At 41.6% G+C, this 26300-nt stretch overlaps 6 protein-coding genes across 6 annotated transcripts; 4 read left to right on the forward strand and 2 right to left on the reverse strand.

Moving 5' to 3' along the window:
* Nucleotides 1–318: 318 nt before the first annotated feature.
* On the forward strand, nt 319–2199 carry LOC118098682 (cystatin-B-like). Its single transcript, XM_035142738.2, has 3 exons — nt 319–518; nt 643–744; nt 1872–2199. The coding sequence occupies exons 1-3, from the start codon at nt 399–401 to the stop codon at nt 1998–2000; spliced, it is 351 nt and encodes a 116-aa protein (XP_034998629.2). The 5' UTR covers nt 319–398; the 3' UTR covers nt 2001–2199.
* A 1257-nt stretch (nt 2200–3456) lies between these two features.
* On the forward strand, nt 3457–4650 carry cst14a.2 (cystatin 14a, tandem duplicate 2). The gene is made up of 3 exons (XM_035142739.2): nt 3457–3625; nt 3753–3854; nt 4275–4650. The coding sequence occupies exons 1-3, from the start codon at nt 3560–3562 to the stop codon at nt 4401–4403; spliced, it is 297 nt and encodes a 98-aa protein (XP_034998630.1). The 5' UTR covers nt 3457–3559; the 3' UTR covers nt 4404–4650.
* Nucleotides 4651–6564: 1914 nt separating this feature from the next.
* On the reverse strand, nt 6565–9060 carry mix23 (mitochondrial matrix import factor 23). The gene is made up of 5 exons (XM_035142737.1): nt 8903–9060; nt 7874–7999; nt 7631–7777; nt 6942–7001; nt 6565–6856 (listed from the first exon to the last, which is right to left on the reverse strand). Exons 1-5 carry the CDS (start codon nt 9026–9028, stop codon nt 6806–6808), a joined length of 510 nt encoding a protein of 169 aa, XP_034998628.1. The 5' UTR covers nt 9029–9060; the 3' UTR covers nt 6565–6805.
* A 4079-nt stretch (nt 9061–13139) lies between these two features.
* On the forward strand, nt 13140–16592 carry fam162a (family with sequence similarity 162 member A). Its single transcript, XM_035142366.1, has 5 exons — nt 13140–13298; nt 14167–14268; nt 14672–14783; nt 15513–15621; nt 15883–16592. Exons 1-5 carry the CDS (start codon nt 13256–13258, stop codon nt 15994–15996), a joined length of 480 nt encoding a protein of 159 aa, XP_034998257.1. The 5' UTR covers nt 13140–13255; the 3' UTR covers nt 15997–16592.
* Nucleotides 16593–17455: 863 nt separating this feature from the next.
* kpna1 (karyopherin alpha 1 (importin alpha 5)) lies at nt 17456–23620 on the reverse strand. The gene is given in 15 exon segments (XM_035142364.2): nt 17456–19330; nt 19503–19678; nt 19982–20109; nt 20227–20352; nt 20437–20515; nt 20796–20959; nt 21142–21241; nt 21348–21436; nt 21573–21704; nt 21873–21967; nt 22132–22231; nt 22343–22456; nt 22661–22794; nt 23544–23590; nt 23592–23620. Coding segments are annotated over 15 exon segments (1701 nt in total). The 3' UTR covers nt 17456–19142.
* Nucleotides 23621–24866: 1246 nt separating this feature from the next.
* Nucleotides 24867–25983, forward strand: nanos2 (nanos homolog 2). Its single transcript, XM_035142741.2, has one exon. The coding sequence runs from the start codon at nt 24982–24984 to the stop codon at nt 25474–25476; it is 495 nt and encodes a 164-aa protein (XP_034998632.1). The 5' UTR covers nt 24867–24981; the 3' UTR covers nt 25477–25983.
* The last annotated feature ends 317 nt before the right edge of the window (nt 25984–26300 follow it).

Below are 26300 nucleotides of genomic sequence, written 5' to 3' on the forward strand. Positions count from 1 at the left end.
TAATACTAACATGGATTAACCTTTACAAACATGTTTTAATGAACTTTTTGTCTGAGGTGAACTTTCCTCATTTGTCACTTTTCGACCCTGAACGCGTCTCGGACTAACACACTTCGTCAGTGAAGAGGGGTGGAACAAGACACGGAATCAAGAATTCATACCACTTACTTCTATTAATGTTACTTTACATGGTTTCAAATAGAACCATATTACATTTTATTCTCATTCAGTGTCACCTCATTTCATTTTAAAATCGGTTTATGACTTCGTTGACCTTTCCTCTCCACCCCTCTCCCCTGCAGATGGATGGTACGCTCCAAAACATCATATGATCACTGACTAACGGTGACTTACTCACTGTTACGCTAACAGGGACTTCCTCATTAGAAGAATATAAGATGCTTTTCTTGTGTTTATCGTTATTTTTGCTGCAATCAAGAGTCGCGAACATGGCGTGCTGCGGTGGACTCTCTGAGGTTTTAGAAGCAGATGAAAAAGTCCAGACGATCTGTGACGCTGTGAGTAGAGAAACCATTGTTCCTCTCTGTTCTCTGGGATCTATTCACACATGGACAGGGTTTGTGTTTCATTGTGTTGTTATTGTTGCTGTTGTTGTTGTTGTTGTCACTTCTTGGTGTGTAGATGAAGCCCGTGGCTGAAACAAGGACAGGGACCAACTACGTCGTGTTCACAGCCAAGTCGTACAAGACGCAGCTTGTGGCCGGGACCAACTACTTCATTAAGGTAGAAGAAGAAGAACAAGTCCTGGAGGATGAGACACACACATCATAGAAAATATCATCTTTAAAGGGGCAGTTCACCCAAAAATGAACATTCACTCTTTACACACTCACCACTATGACGATCCAATAGTTGAAGTAAATGGTGACTACTTCTTCAAACGTTAAAAATAAACTACAGAAAACATAAAAGCCTCCATGCTGCTCCTGTGGTGTCATGTATAGTGTCTGTAAGCCCAGACATTCAAGTTCGGTTGGATTTGGCTGCAACACAGTTTACTTTCTGACACGTGTGTATTACGAGTTGAGGTAATCAAGATAAAGGTTTAATGCTCCACTGAGGTGCCAGTGTTATAGAAGAAGATGACACAATGACATTTTGATAATAGAGGACCAGTCAAACCTTAAATCAAGGAACAAAATCAGTCCAATTTTATGACTCATGAGCCCTCTGTGAGTCATAGGGCTTATCAAAGTGCATCAGACTCTGCCCCCAACCCTCCAGTGAGGAGAAACTCCAAATTAACCTTTTAAGGGAAATAATGCAGAAACTTCAGAGAGAGCAGCAAGTGCAACAGATGTCGTGTTTACAGAGCACATCAAAAGAAAAACATTTAAAACGACCAACATCCATAAATGACGTGGGAAATGTGGATGTATGCTTTAATGTTTCGTTTTTTTCATGTATTCATTGGAGGATCTTATTTTCCTCATTTTGAGGTGGTTTGATGATTTGGTTTCAATGCGTGTGTGGAAATCACAGGCTTTATGAAAATCAGGATAGATTCTCCCCAAGTGTGTCTCATTGCATCTTGTTGCATTTTGTTATTGATACACAAACTTCCTCTTTGGCTAAGTCTCAAAACTACTGTGATATTTTTCCTTTATTGGGTTTCCAGTGCAAAGGATTTTTGATGCACAACTTGAAAACACATGAGAGCAGATGGATGGAAACATACTCTGACTCATAAAAACATCATTTTCAAATGCAGCATTTCCCACTGTTTACAGGGGAGACATTCAGCATTAGATGGTGCACTTAGTGAGACAGATGTTTTTCTCAGAGGAGCAAAACGAAGATGAACTCGCATTCATCTGGTGAACACAAACTCTAACTCTTGTTCCTTGCAGGTCCATGTGGGAGGAGAAGAATATGTTCATCTCAGAATTTACAAAAAACTGCCATGTTATGGAGGAACCCTTGAGCTGACTGAGATACAGCAAGGCAAAAGCCACGACGACCCCATTGAGTATTTCTAAAGGGATCACAAACCAAACAAAGCATCATATCAGTGCCTACAGGCTGTTCAATCAACTAATCTCACATTAACCCAGCTCTGTATTAAACAATGTTACCCAACATCTAATTGTATACTGTCTTAGTAGTGAAGCTCATGATGTTAGGAGAACGTCAAATCTTTTTTGTATGCCGTGAATTTATAAAAGATAATTTAATAAATCTGATTTGTTCTTGCTTTTGTTTCTGTGTGGGCAGGGTGGGAGGGTTAGAATCGATTCCAAGGGCCCAGCACAGACAGGGGCCCTCAGAGAACACTTATTGTTATTATTATTATTAATTAGTTCATGTAATTAAAGAATTTATTAACAAGTTATGAATGAAATATATAAGGTTCTCCAGGATAGCTTCTTATATGTCACCCCTCTCTCTGTTCAATGCTTGTCAGTCTTGCTTGATTTCCAGTCAGCAGAACAGAGGTGGGTAATCCCTGGACACACTGGCAGCGTGGGTCTCAGGCTCTTGGTGTTTTTCAGTATCCACAATTAGTTTTGTATCATCAACCCTTGATGAGTGGTTCGAAATGGGAAGGGTTTTTACCTGTGAGAGTGAGTGAGAGTGAGTGAGTGCGAGAGAGTGCGAGAGTGCGAGAGAGAGAGAGAGAGAGAGAGAGAGAGAGAGAGAGAGAGAGAGACTACTGCCCATCACCTGAAGTTCTTTACATTAACTTTTATCAAGTCAAGAAGGCAGCTTTATCCTGACGGACATGCAGCATGAGAAGAAGGCAGAGGACCCGATCCACTTCTTAAATACAAATACAAATAAATACCAATAAGAAGAATCAATAAAAAGGAGCGAACATTACACAAGAGCAAAACATAATAATAAAAGCAATATGTAAGAATAAAACCATGACATCGCTTGCAAAAATGTGATTTAAAATAAGTCACTGAATCTGCAAACCATCATATGAGATGGATGAAAAGTTTAACATGAAAACCTGACTGAGGTTAGTCAACATTTATATATATTACACGACATTAATTGAGCTGTATCTATGTGTATAATAATAATAATAAACTGGCAGGTACAGGGGAGGTTTGGTACTTTTAACAGTATACTACTACTACTACTACTACTACGATTACTTATAATAATAATAATACTAATATGGATTAACCTTTACAAACATGTTTAAATGAACATTTTGTCTTAGGAGAACATTCCTCATGTGTCACTTCTCGACCACAGACGCGCCTCGGACTAACACACATCGTCAGTGAAGAGGGGTGGAACAAGACACGAAATCAAGAATTCATACCACTTACTTCTATTAATGTTACTTTAAATGGTTTCAATTGAACCATATTACATTTTATTCTCATTCGGTGTCACTTTATTTCATTTATAAATCGGTTTATGACTTCGTTGACCGCTTCTCTCCACCCCTCTTCCCTGCAGATGGATGGTACGCTCCAACACATCATATGATCACTGACTCACGGTGACTTCCTCGTTAGAAGAATAAAAGACGCTTCTAGTGTGTTTATCGTGATTTCAGCTGCGATAAAGAGACGCGAAGATGATGTGTGGTGGAAGCTCTGAGGTTTTAGAAGCAGATGAAAAAGTCCAGACGATCTGTGACGCTGTGAGTAGAGAAACCATTGTTCCTCTCTGTTCTCTGGGATCTATTCAAACATGGACAGGGTTTGTGTTTCATTGTTTTGTTGTTGTTGTTGTTGATGTTGATGTTGATGTCACTTCTTGGTGTGTAGATGAAGCCCCACGCTGAAGCAAAGGCAGGGAAGACCTACGACGTGTTCACAGCCAAGTCGTACAAGACGCAGCCTGTGGCCGGGACCAACTACTTCATTAAGGTAGAAGAAGAAGAACAAGTCCTGGAGGATGAGACACACACATCATAGAAAATATAATCTTTAAAGGGGCAGTTCACTCAAAAATGAACATTCACTCTTTACACACTCACCACTATTACCAACATCCATAAATGACGTGGCTAAGTCTAAAAACTACTGTGATATTTTTACTTTATTGGGTTTCCAGTGCAAAGGATTTTTGATGCACAACTTGAAAACACATGAGAGCAGATGGATGGAAACATACTTTCTGACTCATACAGCATCATTTTCAAATGCAGCAGGCTGCTGTTTACAGGGAGACATTCAACGACTAGATGGTGCACTTAGTGGAACCAGATGTTTTTCTCAGAGGAGCAAAACGAAGATGAACTCGCATTCATCTGGTGAACACAAACTCTAACTCTTGTTTCCTTGCAGGTCCATGTGGGAGCAGATGATCATGTTCATCTCCGCGTTTACAAAAAACTGCCATGTCATGGAGGAACCCTTGAGCTGACTGAGATACAGCAAGGCAAAAGCCACGACGACGCCGTTGAGTATTTCTAAAGGATTCAGATTCAAGATTCAAGATTCAAGAGTTTATTGTCATATAAAAGGGACCACAATCCAAACAAAGCATCCCATCAGTGCCTTCAGGCTGTTCAATCAACTGATCTCACATTACCCCGGCTCTGTATTAAACAATGTTACCCTACATCTAATTGTATACTGTCTTAGTAGTGTAGCTCATGATGTTAGGAGAATGTCAACAAATTTTTGTATGCCCTGATTTAATAAAAGATAATTGAATAAATCTGATTTGTTCTTGCTTTTGTTTCTGTGTGGGCAGGGTGGGAGGGTTAGGACGATTCCAAGGGCCCAGCACAGACAGGGGCCCTAAGAGAACACTTAGTGTTATTATTATTATTAATTAGTTCATGTAATTAAGGTATTTATTAACAAGTTATGAATGAAATATACTTGGGGTTTATTTCTCCAGGATAGCCTTTATATGTCACCCCTCTCTCTGTTCAATGCGTGCTTTACACTGGCAGCGTGGGTCTCAGAGCTCTTGGTGTTTTTCAGTATCTACAATAAGTTTTGTATCATCAACCCTTGATGAGTGGTCCGAAATGGGAAGAGTTTTTTGTGTGTGTGTGTGAGTGAGTGTGAGAGAGAGACTACTGCCCATCACCTGAAGTTCTTTACATTAACTTCTAACTGCAGCGTTTGTGAGGTTTCTGTGACTAATGTATTTCCTTGTATAAATCTAGTCCCATGGCTGGGACCAACTTCTTCATTGAATTTAAGAAATTGTCAAAGAGAAAAAAATTTGAGAAGCTGGAAATGTTAATGTAACTGAACTGATCTTTAAAAGATAATAAAATAACACCCCATTGAAAATCAGGATACCTTTACAGGTTAAACCAACTACCCTTTTCTTATTTTCCTGCATCCATCTCCAGGCAGAATGTTATGACTAATTTGTTGATGTAAAATTCACTTTTGTGTTTAAAAAATGTTTTTATATATATTGTCCATCTCTATTGCACAACAAAGTCCGTAAGTAACTTTGAGGACTTTTCCAGGCAGTTTGGTGGTTTAGGTTTTTTTCCGTGGGGGGTGACGAGGTGGTGCCAGCATTATATTCTTTCATAGGACCAAAAGTTTCTAGCGTCACCCCTGAACACACCTCCATGCGTTTGTAAAGCACTTTGAATTGTCTTTTGTCTGTAAACTTGCAATACCTGTTTCGGAGAAGATCGTAACTTAATCTTCCGAATCCCAACCAAACCAAATTAAATCCTGCACACCCTGCAAATTCAAGTGTTGAAACTTGTCCATTAAACCCACACACACAGTGAGTTAAAGTAAGCAGCTGTTGTGTGTAACCACATTCCATTGACTTTACTCATAGTCATGTGTACCGTGTGACTGATGTTCCTCTTTGTTCGGCACATGACTCTTTTTGTTCCTACAAACAAGTGCAATAACTTTTGTTTAAACTTTATCTTTGTTAAATCTCTGTTCCATCAATAGTGATGTTATGATATATATTTAATTATCACTATATTGAGGCTTCTATCAACTTTCTGTCACTATTCAGAGCTGACTTGAGCTTTAACCATTTACCTAAACTACAGCAACTAAAATGGCTACTTTGCTATCCAGGACTAAAATAAATGTTTTTATCTGCTCCAAAAATCTTAATCTCCCTCCAGTCTTGATCGACCTCTGCAGCATGTGTCCTAAACCCTGCCTCCTGCATGTTAGCAGATGGGACATGGACCAAACTAAAAAGTCAAAGTACACATTCAAAACATCTTTCTCAACTTTGGCGTCACACTGAGGTTCATTCAAATGTTCATATTCTAGTAAATTTGGTTTTAATTAGTTATTTGATGCTATAAAAAACAGAGTTAAACAACATGATTGACAGCTCAGACTGTCTTGTGAATGGACCTTGAAATCGCAGCTCCACAAAATGATCACAACTGCGCAGACTCCGGCTCCAAATGACGTCCAAGGCACAAGACGGTGGCACCCATATCCGAGATATTTTGGAAGAAGTGGAGACGGGTCGTCCCTCTTTTGAACAGTCTATTGTCTGAACTGAAACGGTGGCACAACAAACCACCTTCCTGAACATTTGCATTTGACAGCGAAGATTAAACTGTACCACTCATTTTCCTTTGGATGCGGAAAAGACAGAATCAATCAGACAGCCAACATTTCACTGTCATTTAAAAAAACTCCTTTTGTACAATGATTCTCATTAAAGAAGCACACAGGGGACAGTTTTACAGCGATGGTAATGCAATACAATAATCACAGAGGAATATACTGTAAGTGTGTTGGAAGAGAGGTCAGAGAGGTCTGTCTGGTGAAGCGCCTGCAGGCAGGAGTCACAGTCTCAGCTCCAGTCTGGGTTTGAACCTCCAGTGAAGCAGCTGATCTCACTCAGAGCTTCATTTCACCTTCGGAGGCGTGTAGTGGATTCTGCACCTTTCACCGAAAACCTGAAGAAAAGGAATCGGGAATCAATGAGGTGCTGTGTGACGCTGTGTTAATACAGGGTGTTAACACTGATTATAGGGAGCATACCTTCAGACTTTGATCATTGACAACTTCTTCAACATTCAGCTCTGACTGCATCATCTTTAGCTGGAGACAAGAGGCGGGGTAGAGATAGATAAGTGATTAGTCTTTAAATGTAACAGACACGATTCTGTCCCAAACTTTAATATTTTAATAAAAAAGGGTTAATCAAAAAATAAATAAAAACAATTTTACTGGTCATTTGTGGTATTTGGCCGAGCAGATGCAGGTCAGATAGCTTCTTTAAATTTTCCTGAATAAATGTTTCTCAGTGTCTTAGATTTCTGTTGCTGATACAGAGGAGAATCAAAACCAGACAAAACCCCCAAAGAGTGAATATAAAAAAACAGAATATACATTGAAGGTACTTCAGGGATTTAGTATTTCACTTTTACAAAGTCTGGGACTCCTGACACAGAGAAAATAGTAAAAGTCGAAGCAACAGAGACTGAAATAGGGACAAACTGTAAAAACACAGGATCCTACATTTCCCATAATGCTCAATAGTGTGTTCCATTAGATTCTCCTTTTCATCACTTTGTTTTAAAGTCCAAACCTTCCGTTTGTAACACAGACTTTATCGTACACGAAAAAAGTTTCTCGGCCCAGAGAGAAATAACCTTAATCACATCACTATGATATGATCAAGCTTTTCAAATGCAGGAAACTTTTTTTTAATAGATAACAGGACGTACTTTGGTCTGCTCCTTCCTGAGTTGTTTGATGACTGCCAGGTCCTCGCCGTCTTTTGCTCTTTCCTCACGCAGCTGTCCCACCACCGCAGATGTTTTGGCTATACAGGCCTTGATAGCTTGGTCTCTGCTCAGATGGGCCTCCATCATCTGTGTGGCGCACGGGGGACAAAAGATGCATTGTGGCGAAAACTCTGGAAGGGACACTGTGGAGGTTTATATTTCAGTCTCGGTCGTCACACTCACAGATTCATACAGTTGTTTGCATGTTTGTGTGGCATCAACTTTGCCTGAGAAGGAAACTGTGGGCACGGTGGTGTTCAGTCCGTGGACGATGCGGTCATCCATGTTACGCATCACCTTCAGCACCTCCTGAGAAACACACAGAGGGACACGGAGACAGCCAGCAGCTTCAGGTCAACTCCAAACCATCCAAAGCAAATATATATGGGTTCCATTCAAAATGTATTTGTGGTGTGGCTCTGTTCTGGTGCACACATGGAGAGCCTGAGGCAGGGAGAGCACACCTCCACCTCCCCACCCTTCTGTGAGCCTTCATGGAAAATGAGGCAGGGAGAGCAGCAGCTAAAAGCCCCCCCCACACACAGAGCAGGCGACAGCTTCAACACATGACATTGATTAGATTCGATTAGATTCAGAATGAAGAGGGGCTGCTGGAGTGGAGGTGGGTTGTGATGCAGCTTGAATGGAGAGAACAGTATGAGCTAGGCCTGTTGAAAACATAGGGGGGGGGATCAGCTGAGCTCTCCAATGCTACGTTCAGTATTTGATACATGCACATAACATAATCCCATATATAGTGAATAATGTTCTTATTTCGTCTGGGTATTTGTTATGACTTATTGTCCTCTGAAGAGACTGTGGCCTCACGCTCAGACGTCTGTCGGTACTCCGTGTATAACTGCAGCTTCGTCATATTAAAAATTCAACAGATTGATGGATTGGAAATACTTCTGAACCCCTAGGAGGTGATGGTGAGCAGTCATTTGGGTTTTATACAATTTGAGACAGTTGTCCTATTTTATCTTTACTTGTACTTTCAGAAATAAGACCAAGTTAAAACGATCCGAAGCCCATTATTACAGCGTTAAAGTTATTAGAGATGTGCTTCAACCACATGCAGCCACTCCAGTGATCAGGAGGGTCACACCGGAAATACACGACACGACACCGGAACCTCCGAACCACAGCGATCCGGACTGACTGGTGTCCCGTGACACGATCACACAAATTGATAATCTGGTTGAAATTTACCTGGAACATTGAAAAGTCCTCACAGTTTAAAGTCGCACTGGGCGCCGCCATAGTGGACTGTGGGGTCCTGCATGGACAGAAAGCCAGAGGGCTGTTCAAGAAGGCGCCTGACTGAATATACGGCATGTGTTTATAAAATGTCGCGCGCACAGGGTCTGTTGCTGTCGTCCAACTTTTCACGTGACACCCACCTTTCTCCTATTGGTTCATCTTACTTAACCTCAGCCAATCTTAAACCGCCAGATTATGGCACACTTCGATTGGATGGTCCTATTTGGAAAAATCGGTCACTCGTCATAATTGCTCTCTGATTGGTTACTGTCCCTCTATTACCTAAACAAGCACCTTTCATTACCTTTGCCAGAAGGTTGTTTCAGGAGAACCGTGAAAACTACACAAGAGCGGGTGACTTTCGACTAAAATGATGATTACTAACACCTCAATTCATAAAATATTCCTAGTAGTAAACTTCAATGTTAGTGCAATGGTTTTCACATGAAACTGATGTTGCAAGAGATCAGCCAATCTGAGTCAAAATTTTATTTCATTATATTATTTTCAAATGTTGAACCACCTCTGGGAAACCACAGAACCTGGAGAAAAACCCATTACATTTTTTACAACGCACTTTACATAGAAGGTCAAGACCTTAAAAATCCTTGAGAAACCCAATAGTTCCCGCAGAAAAATTGGCCACGACTGTGGACAGAGAAAAAGTCAATGTGGGCCATCTGCCTTGACCGGTTATTATGACAGACAATTTATGGATATTTATATATGTATATTCCTAAATCTTTTGTAATCGACAAGAGACCATTTCTTTTAAAGGAGTAAGGGCTTAAGAGGCATAAATAAAAACATCAAGACATGAGGATATATTGAATATCTTTTTATTATTTTACTGTTTTCTGTTTTTGATTCTCAAAGAAACAGAAATAATCATGAAAAGAGTTTGGAGAAGCACAATGAGGAGAAAAATCTACTGATGGCGCTGGATCTTGATGGTGGTGTCACAAGCAGATCTTTGACGACAGAGACAATATATTTGTCCAGTGTTGGGTCTCTCATTTCCAATTCTAACAGCACACTTACAACCCCGTGCCACTTTTTGCAGATTTTTTTGAAAACGGCTTTGTCAAGTTGTTTCATCATTTTTGGGGTGATCTCAAAATCTTCATCCTTGATTTCGACCCATATGTTTTCGACCAGACGCTCGATGATGGTGTTTGGTGATCTGAGAGTGTTCGACAACTTTGCTTTAGCAAAGATCCTCGAAACCAGCTTCAGAACGATTATCCTGATGGGTAATTTCCTTCCTTCCACTGTTGGTTCTTGCTCTTCTCTGTATTCTTCACTGAATTCAGGAGTGGTCACCTTGCTTTCTGAGCCAGACCCTTTACCAGGTGCCGAAGGCAGACTGGCCCCACCGATCGGGCCCTCTGACACAGCTTTTTCTGAAGTATGTGTTACCACCTTGGAAGTGAGAGTTTCTGCCTGTGTGTGAAGCCACCACCTCATTACTCCAAGGAAACACCACACAAAGGCAAGGATGTCAGCTGATATGATCGCACGTGGCGGACAAACCGTTATGCTTGTGCACCTTGGTTGTGAGGCTTTTGGTCGTGAGGTCATCTTAAATCTCAACCTATCTATGTGATTGTTGAGGATATTATTCAGGTTGTTGGTTAACTCGAGGGTTTCACCACTGAAAATATCATCCATCCATTGAGACCCATTCTGCCCCTGCTGTATCTCACCAACTGCTGTTGGAAGCAGAGCGTCAATATCACTCGTGACAGATTGCATTGACTGCCTACCCAAAACCTTGTCAAAGGCCGGGTTGTAAAGGCTGTCAAAGTACTTGTTATTCAGTCTGCCCACAATACGACAAATGGACGCTTGGGCAAACTGCTTTGCAGCGCATGTCCTAATCCTTTCAGACACTTTCTTCAGAGAGGGTGTGCTCGGGGCTGTTTCTGGATCATCTTTGTTTTGCAACATGATTTCATCCACAATCACTTCAGCAACGTCATCTGCAACATTCTTAATCTCCAGAGTGGAGCCAGATTCCAACTGCTCAGAATCATAGTCGGATATTTCATCGTCAGTAGATTCTGTGTATTGAGCGACCACCTCCTTAATGATCTCCTGGAGAGTTTTGGATTTTGCAGCCAGAATACTTTCTCTGTCTTCTGAGATTGTCTTCTGGGATGAGGATGATGACTGACTGTCATCTTCATTGACCAGTTGGTAGACCTTCTTTTTGCTGTTAGAAGGTGCACACATACGTTTCAGATTCCTCATGAGTCCCTTGATCATTTTGCTGGCCTGTTGAATCATACCTTGTAGTCTTTTTGGAGGTGTGACACGAGGAGTAGTTGCCTTCACACTGTCCACGCCCATGGAAAGGACAGAGTTGACACACTCGACAATCTCTTTGGCAGTCAACTGGGTCAAATGCTCGGAACTTACAAGATTGACCTCATCTGGAACGTCAAGAGCCTGAGCAAAAACCTGAGGAAGTGTGTTGCCCAAAGAGCAAATCACACTCTTCTCAGACACAGGCACACCTGTGCTCTCAAGATCCTTTAGGATGGATTGTGTCATACAAATGACAATTTCCAGCAGTTTCTCTCCGAGTATGGTCATTGTGGCCACATCAGGTTTGCCTGCTTTCGAAAGATTCCATTGTTCTGATGTCATGCCTTGGAAAAAGGACGTCACAATGGCCAGAATGCTGTCGATGTCCATCTTCATGTTTCTGATATTGTTTTTCAATACTTCTGTTATTGACTTAGTTTTAAAAAATCAGGTTGAAAATCGTACTATTCCTGTCGGAAGTGCTCTCTCTGTTCTCCGTGTACTACCACTACCATACACCGATCAACTAGGACAAAGGAGATATAAGAGATGAGATTATAGCACACACCAAAGGGAACACACACACCAAAGGGAACACACACACCAAAGAGAACACAGGCATCAAAGACAACACACGCACCAAGACAACACATGCATCAAAGATAACTAAGCAGCTAGTCTGACATCATAGGCTGTCACCAGGCTTTCCAACAAACCACGCCTATGGAACCAGCCCTGTGACAACATAACTTTGTCCTGATTGGCTGAACACATGAAGTATCTTACGTTATATTCTTACACATTCAGAACAATTACCTGCTGCCTATTTTTCTCCAAAGAGGATGAGATGTCTTTGATCTCTACCTGACAGTTTTCTATTTACACTTTACAGTTTTAATTTTCAGTCGTTAAAACAGTTTTGTTCAGGAGATTGTTCGTGTGAAGTTAGTAATGATCATGTAGGTTGTGTTTTTGTCCTTTAGATTTATTTTGCCTACTTGTTTTTTTCGAAATATAAACTACAACATAAATAAATGAATTTGTTGAGAATGTCAGCAAACTATACAAGGAAACATTGTCATGTGGAAAAGAGATACATATGGGGTTATATGAGAGACAATTTATGGATATTTATATATGTATATTCCTAAATCTTTTGTAATAGACAAGAGACCATTTCTTTTAAAGGAGTAAGGGCTTAAGAGGCATAAATAAAAACATCAAGACATGAGGATATATTGAATATCTTTTTATTAGTTTACTGTTTTCTGTTTTTAAGTGTTTGATTCTCAAAGAAACAGAAATAATCATGTTCTCTCTTTAACTCTTTCTCTTGCAGACATTACATATGAGACTTTTCCCTCATAACTTAACAGCTTTTCAGACTGTATTTTTTTCTTTTAATTGATAGGCGACTCACTGATACTAAGAGGTAGAATTTCTACATTCAAATAAACATTTGTTTATATTGTAGAAAAGAAAAGTTAACGCAATGAAATGCTTCAGTTAAAGTAATTTCAGCACTGATACAAAAATATTTCTTTAGATTTGAGGATTTTTTTTTTAACCCAGTAAAGCATGCTCTTAAAGGATTCATGGATACATTAAATGCTGCACTGTTTGCACTGCAACCCCTCTATGTTGGCAATGTTATTCTTACAAGAGATTATAGCAAGACGTTTGGTGATGATCAATTAAAAGCTGAAGTATTATTCATCTGCAGATGTTCAGGTTGCATATCGGAAAATGTCACTTTACTCTTTTAAGCACATTCACTTCAAGTGTAGTTTAACACATACACGATTTTTGCTGTTGTTGTTGTTGTTTAGCTTGAAACCACCTGCGTCATTTTTGATCAGGCACCTTCTCCAGGCCTGATTATGTGACTGGGTCCGGCGGGGTCCTGTTGACTTTCAGCAGCTGAGAAGAAACTGCTTCACGCACTTTAATGGAGCTGTCGACGCGTTGACTCGTGTTTGTCTCATTTCAACCATGAATCTCTTCAGGTCGCGTCTTTCCATCGGCAAATTATTAGGTTCGTATCGTTTCGTTTGACCTGTTGTGGTGTTTTCGGGTTGGTGACTGTATCGCTAAATTAGCAGAGTAAGCTAATAAACCAACATTATACAACTCGTGTTTTTAAACCTCCATGTTCTTTAGTTGCTGTGTCATGTTTCTAATGTGGACAAACATAATGACGAAGACAGGTCCCGCATTGGGACATTTGTCCTTGGTTGAGTCACAACATAAAAAGTCAAACACCGTAAAATTGCAACACTGACAAAAATGACACACCTCCACATTGTTATTAAAGTTAGCAGCACACCAGGATGCGTCTTATCTTCTGTGTACTTTCTCTATGTACTTGTGTATGTTATTATACCAATATTTCTTGTGTACTTTTTTTTGTTCGTTGCATAACATTTCATGAAGTTATCCTTAGCTTTAGAGAATTCCATCAGGGTATATATATATGTATGTAGGGCTTTACACTGTTTAGCAGTGAATCTTGAACTGACAGAAGATTGTAGTCAGCAGATTCATGTGAAAATAACATAAATGATATAAAGGTTCAGCTCAACTCACATGTAAGGATTCTCTAAGGAAATGCTAACCCAATTAGCATAAAATAATCAGACCATTGATTACTCATTTCAATCAGTGACTCCATTATTTTAGTATTTCAGCCACTCGGATTATATACTGAATGTTTTTGTTTATTTGCACTAAAAGTTGGATAAAACAAACTGAAGAGGTCACTCGGTTCCGAGGAAATCATGTTTTCTATGTAAACATGATTTGGCTGATAAATAATGTGCCGATGGATCTTCCAGGTGATGAAGAAGCACTGTTTGTGGCAGACCTTCAGCACATTGCTCATTATTATTATTTGATTTAAACAGGTCAGCGGTGCAGACACGTCACAGAGACATGGAGCCACAGAGGGATGTGCAATAAACCACAGGAGGTCAAAACAGAGCCTCTGCCTGCAGCCCCAGTGGAAGGTACCGCTCTGGTTCCAGTTCAACCACAGATATTTACCACCATTCATTTGCTCTTCATGTCTAATCTAGAAAACCATTGTACATCACATAAACATGGAAGTTACCACTATAAATGGAAAACTGAGCACAAATCAACATGGTTTGAAAGGACTACTTTCATAGATTAAAACACTACCATGTTTATTTAGATCACATTATGTACGTCACAAGTCACGTTGCAAGTGTGTGGAGGTCCCACTGGACGGAGGGACACAGGAAGTGGGGTCAGATTCTGAAATGTGTTGGATCTAATGTCGGGGTGCTTGTGAAGCTGAATGTTTCTGTTTTCTCTTCACAATGTGGGAGTTATGGACTTCCGCTCCGTTTATTTGTTCTTGATCGCGTGCTGTGTTCTGTCGTACAGCACCTCGTCCTGGGTTCAGTATCCCAGGCTCCAGACCCTCGAATATGGACAGGAGGATTTTGATCTGGTCGGGACGTTTCAAGACCCAAGACCAGATACCGGAGCTTGTGTCGTAAGTAGCCCTTTCCTGTTTATACCAGACCTCCCAGCACACTTGAATGCGATTGGCTCGGTGTGTGATTGAGTTAATTTTCTGAACAAGAAACGGAGTGAGATAACTAGATGAGCAGCATTGAGACTGCTGTAGGGCAAACCTGGGTTTTGTTTGTGGCTGGAGGTAATTACTGACACAGGGTGGGGAGGATTTCTGATGTGCTGCTTTGATAAAAGACCTGATTGTCACGCATACAAACTGCAGACCACCTCATCGACACACTATGAACATTATACACGTTGACAGCTGAAAAAGGAACATGCACATCACTTTTAATGATATGCAAAATGGGCCTCGATGAAAAGCATCGCAAAACAAATCAAAGGATTGACGTGTTCCAAATGCTTTTGTCACGTATAAAACGATGTGTGTTATGATATAAAATTATATTTAAAATTTAAATAACATTTTTGATCAAATAAAGTCTTATTACTATGTATACAGCAGCGTGTCTCGGGCACACCGTATGAGCTGCCCCTCTAGAGTTTCGAGATCTTTTTTCTCCACAAGTCAGGCACTGTTCACAGTAAAATCAGTGAGAATTATCTATTCATGCTCATTTTGACGTGACACCAGCAACGGTACATCTTTCGAGAGGTACAATGTTTATATTCGACTCCCGACATGTATTCCAAAAGCCCTAATATTATTGATTGTCTTTTTTTTATCCATCTCCCTGTGCCGCAGATACCAGATGATCGATGCTGCCCGAAACAAAGTCAGAGTGAAAATGTGCTATTTGATGATGGGGGCCACAATAGTGGCGTGTCTGTTCACGGTGATCCTGGGCAAGCGGGTGAGTAGCAGTAGATGAGTGTATTGTTTGCATGATTCTCCAGTATCTGTTTTTATGGGACGTTAAGTCAAGTGAACTGTCCACAATGTTGTGAAGGAGCAGTATTGGTCCCAGCATTTTTTTCGCTTTTAGCTTTGACTTAGATTTGTTATGAATTAAACGTTTTTACATTTAAAAATCTAAATGTTAATTCTGTTTCTTATTTATTTAAAGTGAAAATGGTTCGGACCTTATATTTCTTTTTTTTTTTCTTTTTTGCAGGCGGCCGGACGAAACGAGTCCCTGACTGCTCAAAACATGGCGAAAAAAGCTCGGTGGAGGGAGGAACTCCACAAACAAGAGGAAGCTGCTGCTTTGTCTGAGAAGGCTCAGTGAAGGACTGTGTGTCCCTTCACAACTATGTTCCCTTCCTACTGTATGTCTCACAACTGCAATGCGCTCCACTCCCATTCCTTTGGAGAAATAGCAACCAGAAGATATCGAAGCAGTCAATACTGAGGGCTTTAACAACCAGCAGTTTGACTTTAAACACACAACAATGGCTTCTTTAATCGTTTTTGAAACCCAGTGTGAGAATGTATGGAAGATATAAAGTGGAACTTGTTTGTCAAGATGCTACACTGATAATTTGTGGTGGTATTATATATTTGGAGAAAGGAAATAATGATTTTCAGACTATAAATCAGTTGCACAAACCCAACACATACCTCTCAAGCTCTCCAATATAATGCCTTAGATATCCCTGTTTTTAAAGTAGCCTCTAAGGCAACAGTATTGTTTTTATCCGCCTTGTAAAAAGACTTGTATGGTCTTCAGTTTTCTAAAGTCAATACCAACAACTGGCTCAGGCTTAACCATCTGTACAATCCTCTATCCTGTTCTGTCAATGTAATCAGGCTTGTTTGTGAGATGTCTTTGTACATAGTGAACACCAAAATAATTCAGTTAAATAAAGTATCGCACCTTGAAAATGTGAATTCGATTTAATGACCTGATCTGGTTCTGCTTCATCTAAACTGTAAATCTAAATCTGAACAAATTACTTATTTATTAAAAAATACTTTCCTCATTTAGAATATGACCCACATTTTTCAGTGTGGTGCAGTTCAGTAAGTGCCGGGCTTCACCGAGTGTGTCCCACTATATGTTGCAGGAGTAGTAGAGCTGAAATGGAAAGTCTCTTCAAGCAACACTATGTATTTTTTTAAACCCTAAAATAACACCATCAAAACCCGTTTGATGGTTCACTGACTTTGAATCAGGAGAATGGGGACGCTTTGGTAGGATCTCCTGAGATGTGTGGAACTGACTGAGATTGGCAAAATCGGGTAGATCAAGAGTAGAAAAGTTTAGCTCCAATATTCAGCAAAGAAACTTAAAAAATATGAAGAATCCTAAACAGTTTGTTTTATGTTACAGCGGCAGCTCCTCTGGTTGAAGATGTTGGGGATCATGGGTAACATCTCCCGCTCAGTAGTGTTTCAGTGCAGTGAGTGGGACGACACAGTCAAGAGATTGATGGGCTTGGTTTTTTTCTCGACATAAAAAACACTTAATAGCTCTGAGCCGAGCAGAATTTAAAACCCTGCGTGGCAGCACAGGGTCACTGTGAAAGATACATTGATGTTTTTTTTGTAAATAACGAACCTTTATTTGTTGCCTTATATGATTTTCTGTATTGTACGACAATTGTAAACCAAAAATACAATTGGCTGATTAATCAATGAATTCCATTCTCAATGAAGGTTAAAGTTCTTCCATTAGTCTTATGGTCATGAACGGATCAACAAATACTGTGTCCCACTACAGGGAAACTAATTCACTTACGCTGTGGTTCATGAAACGGCTTTTATGCAAATGGCATAACAGGGGACAGGTGCACAAACTCAGTACAACAAACAGTAATGAACATGTAGAGCTGGTCATCTCTTACAGAGATTAATGACAAAATTAAGCAATGTAAAGAGGACTTGGTAAACAAACATTCAGTTTAGCTAACTAAGATCACCAGTCTTTTCAAGTTTTAATCTGGATTTTTGTTGAAATTATCTGGAAGGATTTCTGTAAAGATTATGGCACCATCAGCAACATGACAGACGCTAACCTAAAACCTAAACATCAAATTTTCTGAAAAAAAACCCACAAAATAAAGAGGTTGATATACTTTGTCCTAATAAAGTTCTTGTAGCTTTGCTGAGGCAGTAAGATCTACTGATTGTAATTAGTGTGCTAACAGTTTCAGTCCACAATCTGCTTGAGTCCCTTTGTGTGAAGGGTAAATAGTGAAGAACATTGTAATCCATGTCATTATCAGTCGGGGACCAAGGATACAGATCACACCGCTCTTCACCCAACTTCCTAAGGAGGGAAGAGCGGCGTCATCAACCAATTAAATAGTTAATGTAAAAACTACGGTCTTTTCTTAATGAGGCATCAGTCCTGAACTAAAGTGCTGCAAATTAAATGAAATTATTGTAAGATAATACAAATTCCCGCTGGTTTGCTGCTGGACAGAATCCAGGGTTAAATAGTCTGTTTTGTCTTGTCCAAGTCTGTCCAATTGTCTCAGTGCGAGGGAAGACTCCAATACCCATGGTTCCATGGGGTTATTCATTTCACACCAGAGGCAGGAGGCAGTCTTAACTCTTCAGGGATGGAGCCTGTGCAGGTGGAAAAGTCCCATTACTGGATAGAGGAATGTATGATATGAGATCCAGGATGGAACGCAAGCAGCCTGGTGTGTCACCGACAAGCTCCACCCCTCAGCAACACGGTCAAGTTCCTGATTTGTCCATCTGTGGTCACTTATCCAATGGCTGGAAAAGGGAGACGAGGGAATTCCCCCCCATTTTTTGAAATGTCATGTAAGTGCCTTTCGTCAGTTGAGTCTTGGGGGTTGGGACTGGCCACGTGGCCCTGCTCTGGGCAGTTCAGCCCAGTGACCACAGCTTAACATGCGGTCAACGTCTCACGGTCAGTCCAGTGTTTAGGTTTGATCATTCTTCTGTGTGGATGTGTGGGAGTGGAGTTACAAATCACGTCCATGTTTGTCTGTCTTGTGAGTCATTTATGCTTCTATCAGACAAGCAGAGCAGTCGAAAACTCGCCAATCCCGCGGGAGGGCGGAGAGAGGTGCCTTTCATTTGGGATGAGCTGAGGAGGAAATCCAAAAAGAAAGAAGAGGGACGTATAACAGGGGAAATCTGCTAGTACAGGATGCTGGGGCCTGAGCAGGTAGGAGAGACTCGGGCGCAGAGATGAGCTCAAATGCGTGAGACTGGATTTTGAATGAAACCTTCACAAACTGGCTGACACGACTGTAGAACTCGACCCACACTGGACGTATGCGCGCACACACACGTGCTCCTGTGATGTTAGCATTTTTCAGAATCATGACAATGATTGAAAATTGATCGCTGAGGGTCGTCGTCGCCCTTGATCATGGCAGTGGGCAGAGAGCGAGAGAAATGAGCAGAGGTGAGGATGAAGGTGGAGCACAGGGGGAGAGGGAGGATCTAGCATTATAGCTGGAAACCCTCCATCGGGGCCTCGCACTGCTGGAAGAGGAACTGCTGCTGCTGCAGGTCGACGGCCGGAGCCAGAGACGGGTCCTCATCGTCAGTGTTGAAGTAGCGCTCGATCAGGTCGAAGGCTTTCTGGTAGATTTCCTGGTTCTCGTGGCCCTGCAGGAACTCCAGCTTGTCCAGACCTGAGGAGAACAGAGGGATGTAATGTCAATATTGACAAATTATTGATTGCCAACTATTTAATTAATCAGTGGTTCAAGTTATCAACCAAACCTACTAACAACTATTCAGCACTTGCTTGGCATTGCACTTGGAACCAGCTTGTATGTAATGTTCTTTAATATGGACACCTACCGTAGGCCTCTTCGATGTGTGCGCAGTAGGGGTTGATGCCTCCACTTCTCTTGGCCTCCAGTTCACCTAGTCGCAAGATGTTCTCCAGACCGTTCAGAGCCACCTGAACTATTTTGGAGTCCATAAGTGTGAGCAGGTCACACAAAGGTTTAATGCAGCCCAGCTCCACTAAGTGCCTGCAGGGGGCAGTACACACAGAAAGAATAGTACACAAGACAAATATGATAAGCAGTTGACACATCCTGCAACAATAGATAACAATACACCACAGCCATTACAGAGGAAGAAGAAGATGACGGAAACAAGAGTTTAATCTTCAATTCACTACCAGTGGTTTAACTGAAATATTTACATATCTATGTATTCCAAAAATATGAATGTGAGAGAATTGTAGGATTGTAACACAATTGAACTTTCTTGCGGAAAAGGAAAAACATCAGACACGTTATTAAATACGAAAAATATTTAAATGATCGTACCGGATTTGTTCTGCGGAGCCCCCCGAGGTGGCGTTGGTAATGGCCCACGCTGCCTCCTTCCTTGTGCGAAACTCTGCTACTTGCAGGATAGTGATGAGAGGAGCCAGCAGACCTGAATCCATTACCAGCTGCAGAGAGGGAAAGAATAAAAAGACCCATTACATTAGGAGGAGCTTGAGTCAACATTTAAATCGCTGTGATTAAACATTTTCAAGGATAAGAAAAGCCATAGCGCACACACACACCTGTATTTGTGCTCGGTTCCCCGCAGTGATGTTGGAGATCGTCCAGCAGGCTTCCTTCTTGATAGACTCCTTGGGGCTGCTCAGGAGGTGAAGTAGGGACTGCAGCACGGAGCAGTTCAGGATTACCTACAAAAAAAACAAACACCAATTACAGTAGTCAGTTTCTGCATAAGTAGTCTGACTTCATTTGAATGGACGTGTGGCTTTTACCTGTGTCTGTAGATCATCTCCAGTGACTATGTTCCCAACAGCTCGCAGTGCAGGGGACACCACCTTATAATCAGAGTGCCTAGAATGAAGCAGATTTGTGGTGCAAGATCACTCACATGTTCTTTCTGAAGTTTGATACTAATGACATGAAATAATTCACCCTCCAGTTTCTGTATGTTAGCAATAATAAGTAAGTCGTACTTTATGTAGTATCTCATCAACAGTGAGTTTATGGTGTTTTTGTTTTTTTTAAATGTCACACATCCTCTCCTAACTTATACAGTTTGTCACTGCTGGTAATGAGTTCGTAAAACTTGAATGTTAGAGATTTTGTTTCTCCAACAAAACTTAATTCTTACATCAGTAATTCGACCAGCCTGCGACAGACTCCCGAGTCAATGACAGCCTGGATTTTGTCATTGGGGCCATCAGATAAGTAGGAGAGCGCCCAGCAAGCGTCAGCCAGGATGTCTGTGTCATTGACGAACAACAGCCAAGACAGTACACTGAGACATGGGGACACCTGGAAGAAAAATAGATTGGACAAACATACGTGGTGGGCAGACACATGTTGGTATTAAGTTCAGTGGGTGCGACTGTTTCCCAGTGTAGATATACAGAAAGCAACGTGTGACCTCGGAAAAAGAGATATGGCATATAGAGGTGTGCTGTTCCCATAGAGACATGTTTATCTTGGCTAATTACCTTAGTAAAGTCTGGAGGTGGGTTTTTTCCTCGGCACAGGTTTGAGAGCGCCCACACTGCGTTTCTCATCATCGTTAGACGATTCTGTTTGGCCAATAACCTGAAAGAGTTTTATAAAGCATGTTTTCTGAAGGGCACCAAATTTATTTGTAAATATAATTAGATGATTTAAAATGAAGACAATTTGTTACTGAGCTGCTACTTACTGCACCAGGGATGGTAGAATGTTGCAGTCTATGACAAAGTCTCTGCATTCTGTGCTGTCTCCTGCTATGTTTCCCAAGGCCCACACTGCCTGAAAAATTTCAATCACCACTATGTTTTATTCATTTAAACAAGCCAAGCAGGATATTTTTAGCCAAACAGGGACACTAATATATGGAGAAACATCAGGAGAGACGTTTTAGTGACTGTCAGTGAAAACTTCTTACTTGTTCCTGTACGTCTTCAAAGTCAGAGCTGAGCATCTCTATGAATATGGGCACAGCTCCAGCCTGGATTACCACCCGTGTCTGGTGCGATGTACCTGACGCGATGTTGGTCAACACCCACGCAGCTTCAAACTAAAACAATATCAAAATCAACAATCAAAATACAGAAACTTATTGATTTATCAACGAGTGTTGGTCACTCAGGTTAGATTGTACCTGTAGAATTACACACAGAGCAAGCCGTTTAAAAATCTATTGTTAGGACAGCGAGATAAAAAAGGATTTAATGAGGAAATGTACCTGCAGCGTGCAGTTTTCTTTCCTCTTCAGGAACTCAACAAAGCAGTCCACCACCCCTGGAGTGGCAATGACTTCATCAATGGGTGGGTTAGGTTCTGTGTGGAGATTGACCATACGGCAGAAATTAGCAATGCTAATCAGTTGATTAGAATGTTAACTCTAGATTTAAAAAGTATAATTTCACAGGGCATTAAATTGTCATCCAGTATGATTAGGAAACACCAGGATAATGAAATGAGGTGAAAAGTACTTATCTTACCTTTCGAAAGGAGTTTCCTAAAGCGCTGAGTGCCTATTAGCTGCTGCTCTGGGGAACTGGAGAAGATCATTTGAGTCATATCCTCAGAGATCGCCGCACCCTGTGCAGCATTGGAGATTTGACGAGACACAGATGAAATAATCTCACATCTGACTTTATGCTAAAACTAAGTACGAAAAAACTATATTTAATTTGATGATTTTCTTCTCACCGTGAGTGGGTCCATGTTGTTCGCCTGGGACTCCAGGTAGCCGCTATCGGCCATTCCATCGTCATCCAGGTTGCCATCATCCTCCACTGTGGCAACATTCCTCCTCTTAAACAGCTGGAACAAAACAGTTGTAAACTCAATTACTTTGGCCTTCTTTAGATCTGCTCTTCCTCACCACTGTGACACAAGAAAAACAGCCAAGACCCAAGTTTTCTATCTGACACTAACAACACTGACAGGAAACCAACTCAGCCCCCTTAATGACAGAGTATGGTATGTGAAGTGTGGTCCCAAATCCTCTGTCTGCACTTTGCTCACCTGTTCATCCTTCTTCTGTTTGCGGAGCTGCAGGCCTTCCTCTTCCCTCCTTCTCCTCATCTCATCTGTGTTGAGAGACTTGTTCTTGTAGCTCTTGAGTCGTGCATTGTCCTTACCCTGATTCATTGTGCAGCCTGGGAGCATGCAGGGATACAAGTGTAAATAATACGTGGGCACATTCTTATGTAAAAACAGGTCTGAAGAAAACATTGTGATAAACTATTTGGAGCTGGGCACTGTGTTGATATGGTGACCTCCTGTATTGCACCAGTTGTATAACAATGCATGTATCTTCAGCCTGGATACATTGCAGTTAGCTGTCAGGATGAAAGCTTTCTTTCAGCAAGTGTTCATAAAGGATTATAACACGATCACAGACTAAGGAAGCTGCCTTGATATGGAAACTCCATCTGTAGTACAATAGCTAACTGAACAGGGGCTCGTTCCCTCCATCAAACACTGTTTAAACAAATGGGGGCATCTGAGGATACTAGCTAACCGGTTAGCTCTGTGTGTCTTCACACTGCGTAATACACAATCAACCAAACAAATCGTTATGTAACGCTGCGGTGTCCCGCCCCCACTCATCGACCCGCTGACCACGAAAGCACAGAGCAGTATTAAATGGCGGGGAAGGCCACATTAAGCCAGTTAACTAATGTCAGTTAGCCGTTGTTAGGACGAGCTACTTCCGAAAGCTAGCTAGCTGGCTAGCGGCGGCTAGCTGACTTTAGCTAACGTTAGCTCAGAAAAGCAGCGTTAACGTTAGCTCATGCGACGGCCCGGTATTTCCCAAACGTAGCCGACATGGCGGATTGAATCGGGCTGTTGAAATGAAGCGTTACCGCACACAGACAAAAAACACGCAGTGTTATTATCCCACCTGTCAAATCGGGCTCAGTAATCCCTGCTTCTCTAGGCCACCGTCTGTACAGCCGTCGCCGGTACGTTACTGCGCATGCGTGATATCCAGTGCTCGCTCCTCCCCCGCACTCGTTCACCCCCCCCACCCCCCACCCCACACCACACCCTCACGCGACTTTTCTGCAAAAAACTTAAAAACTAGAAACGTGTCAAACTTCCACGAGCTGTGCGGAGATTAAAGGGGACGGAGCGCGAGTCCACAGCCCGACAGGTCCATCAAAGCGCCGCTGGGTCTGTGTCAGGCTGCGTCCCCCGGGTTTGATCCCCAGCTCAGACGATCCGGCGCCAGTGTGGACTCGTGGCTCCAGTGTGTAGATACATGGACGCCACACACAATAACAACAACAAACACACATGCACGTCTCTCTTTAGCTGTGAGGACACTCATTGACGTAATGCATTCCCTAGCCTAACCCTAACCCTAAAACCAGGTCTAAACCCTCAACAGCCCATTGGACTTGTGAGGACCAGCTAAAATGTCCCCACAACGTCAAAACGTCCTCACAATGATGGTATTGTATGGACCTCATAACTATAGATAGACATGCACACACACACACACACAACAATAACAACAACAATAATAATGATGATAACAATAATAACAAAATGATTCTACTGCCTCTTTTAACAACAATAACAATAATAAAATTCAACTCACCTCTTTTCCATCATCAACATCATCATCATCAATTTAAAAAATATAATGAAACAACAATATAAATATTTATCACCACATAATCTCCACAATTATTGTGCAAATTCTTGAGAACAAATGTGACAAATATTCTTGTGGATTGGCAACAGAGCACAAAGGTAACAGAGGAACAGCAAATCCTCAGAAAGCCGTCAAATTTAGAATGAAGCTGGGAAACATGCTTATACAAATACATGTGATGAAATTGGACGAATTGTAACAATGTTAAAGTCAGTTTCATTTCTTCTTAAGGCTTGAGAGTCAAGTCTTAGAGTCTTAAGAGTTCTTTTGTTATTGTGATAAGAGAGGTGGTGGCTGCAGGTGAGGACTGACACTGTGTCTGACCCTTCAGCACTTACAGGTGCAATGTCCCCTTGTTGGATAAAACAGGCCTGTTTCTCTAATGTCACACTGACGTCCCCTATTCGATCTGTATACACCCCAACTCACCTGTGATCAAACAAGTGCCATGATAAAACCTGTGGCAGTTATTGGGTTTGTTTTCACGAAGAAAAGTTCTTATATTATAGATCTGGTGATTCCAGTTAAATGACTTCTGAGATGAAAGACGATCATCCAAACTGCGGACACCTGCCGTCAATAGCCAACATTCTTGCACTTTAAAGCCCGTTCCGGACGGCTACAAATAGGAGGATGAGACGCACAGGCGCGCAGAACTTTACGCACGAGCTCTCCAAATATGACAACACTGCAGAGAGAGGTCCAGGGCTCCCTGCTGACTGACGGGGACGGCTTCGACATGTGGCACGACTACATGAACCTGGGCAGGCTCCTGGAGAGGCTGTGCGTCAGGCGTGAGGCGCAGCGCGGAGAGGGGCCACAGCTGGAACATCTGGCGCAGTGGAGCCCCTTCCGAGACCCGTCCGATCAGCGGGAGGAGGACAACAAACTGTCCGCGGAGACGAGCTCAGTCAGCAGCCTGTCCGACACCAGCTGCGGCGCCAGCGTCTCCTCGGACCACTGTCGCTTCTGCAAGCAGAACGGGGAGTCTCCGAGGGTGTACGGGTCGCACAGGCTGAAAACCGACGACGGCAAAGTCACTTGCCCCATCCTCCGCAAATACACCTGTCCCATCTGCGAGGCCACCGGGGACCACGCACACACACGCCGGTACTGCCCGCAGACGCAGCGGAGGGGAGGCAGGAAGATGCTGCCCAGGTCCAGGTTCTGGTAGCTGGTTGGACAGTGAAGGACTGATGACACCGAAGGGACTGTACATAATTACATGTTTTTATCCATGTGTTCACGTGCACAGACTGTTTCATGTGCAGCCTATGGAAATGTGCAGTTTGGCTTGAGTCAGGTTAAGAGACTACAGCTGCCATGTTTTGTATATATTTGGATTTCAATGTATGCAGTTTTTGTTATACAGTTTATCTATAAGTGACTTGAGTCTAATTCTGCAAATAAAACTTAAAGCCGGAGTGAAGTGAAGCCGGATTCAGTCATATTTTATTAGGAAATATCAGTGTTGGGATGTAACACTGTTTCGATGTACACAAGAGTTAAATATTGGGCTTTTTACTCAACACAGTAATAACAGAAATAATGTTTTTTATTATTATTGTTCTTGTTCTTGTTCTTCTTATTGTTAGTAGTAGTATTTAAAACCACAAAGGACCAGGTCCAGTGCAACCTGACTATTGTTTGACTGTTTATTGAATAAAGAAAAACATTTTAACTTGTCATTCTTTTCAATTTCAGCATATGGCATCTTTCTCTAAGTATAAATACAGTAAAGCAGTGAAACTTTATCACAATATCAGAGTAAAACATCCGATGCTCAGGGTTAAATGAGCTGAAAAACTGAAACTGAAATATTACAATGTTGTAAAACCTCAGGGATGTTTACACAGTATTTACACTGTGTGGACAAAAGATGTGAAATGGCGTGACTGTGCATACTATTCTCACATGTGTTATACAGACTATTCATCAGATACACGTGATGGTGATTCAGTTTTTTGTAAGTGTGGCTGTTGATGGGGGGTGCTAAAA

This window comes from Hippoglossus stenolepis, chromosome 19, assembly GCF_022539355.2.
Source record: "Hippoglossus stenolepis isolate QCI-W04-F060 chromosome 19, HSTE1.2, whole genome shotgun sequence".
NCBI classification, from domain to species: Eukaryota; Metazoa; Chordata; class Actinopteri; order Pleuronectiformes; family Pleuronectidae; genus Hippoglossus; species Hippoglossus stenolepis.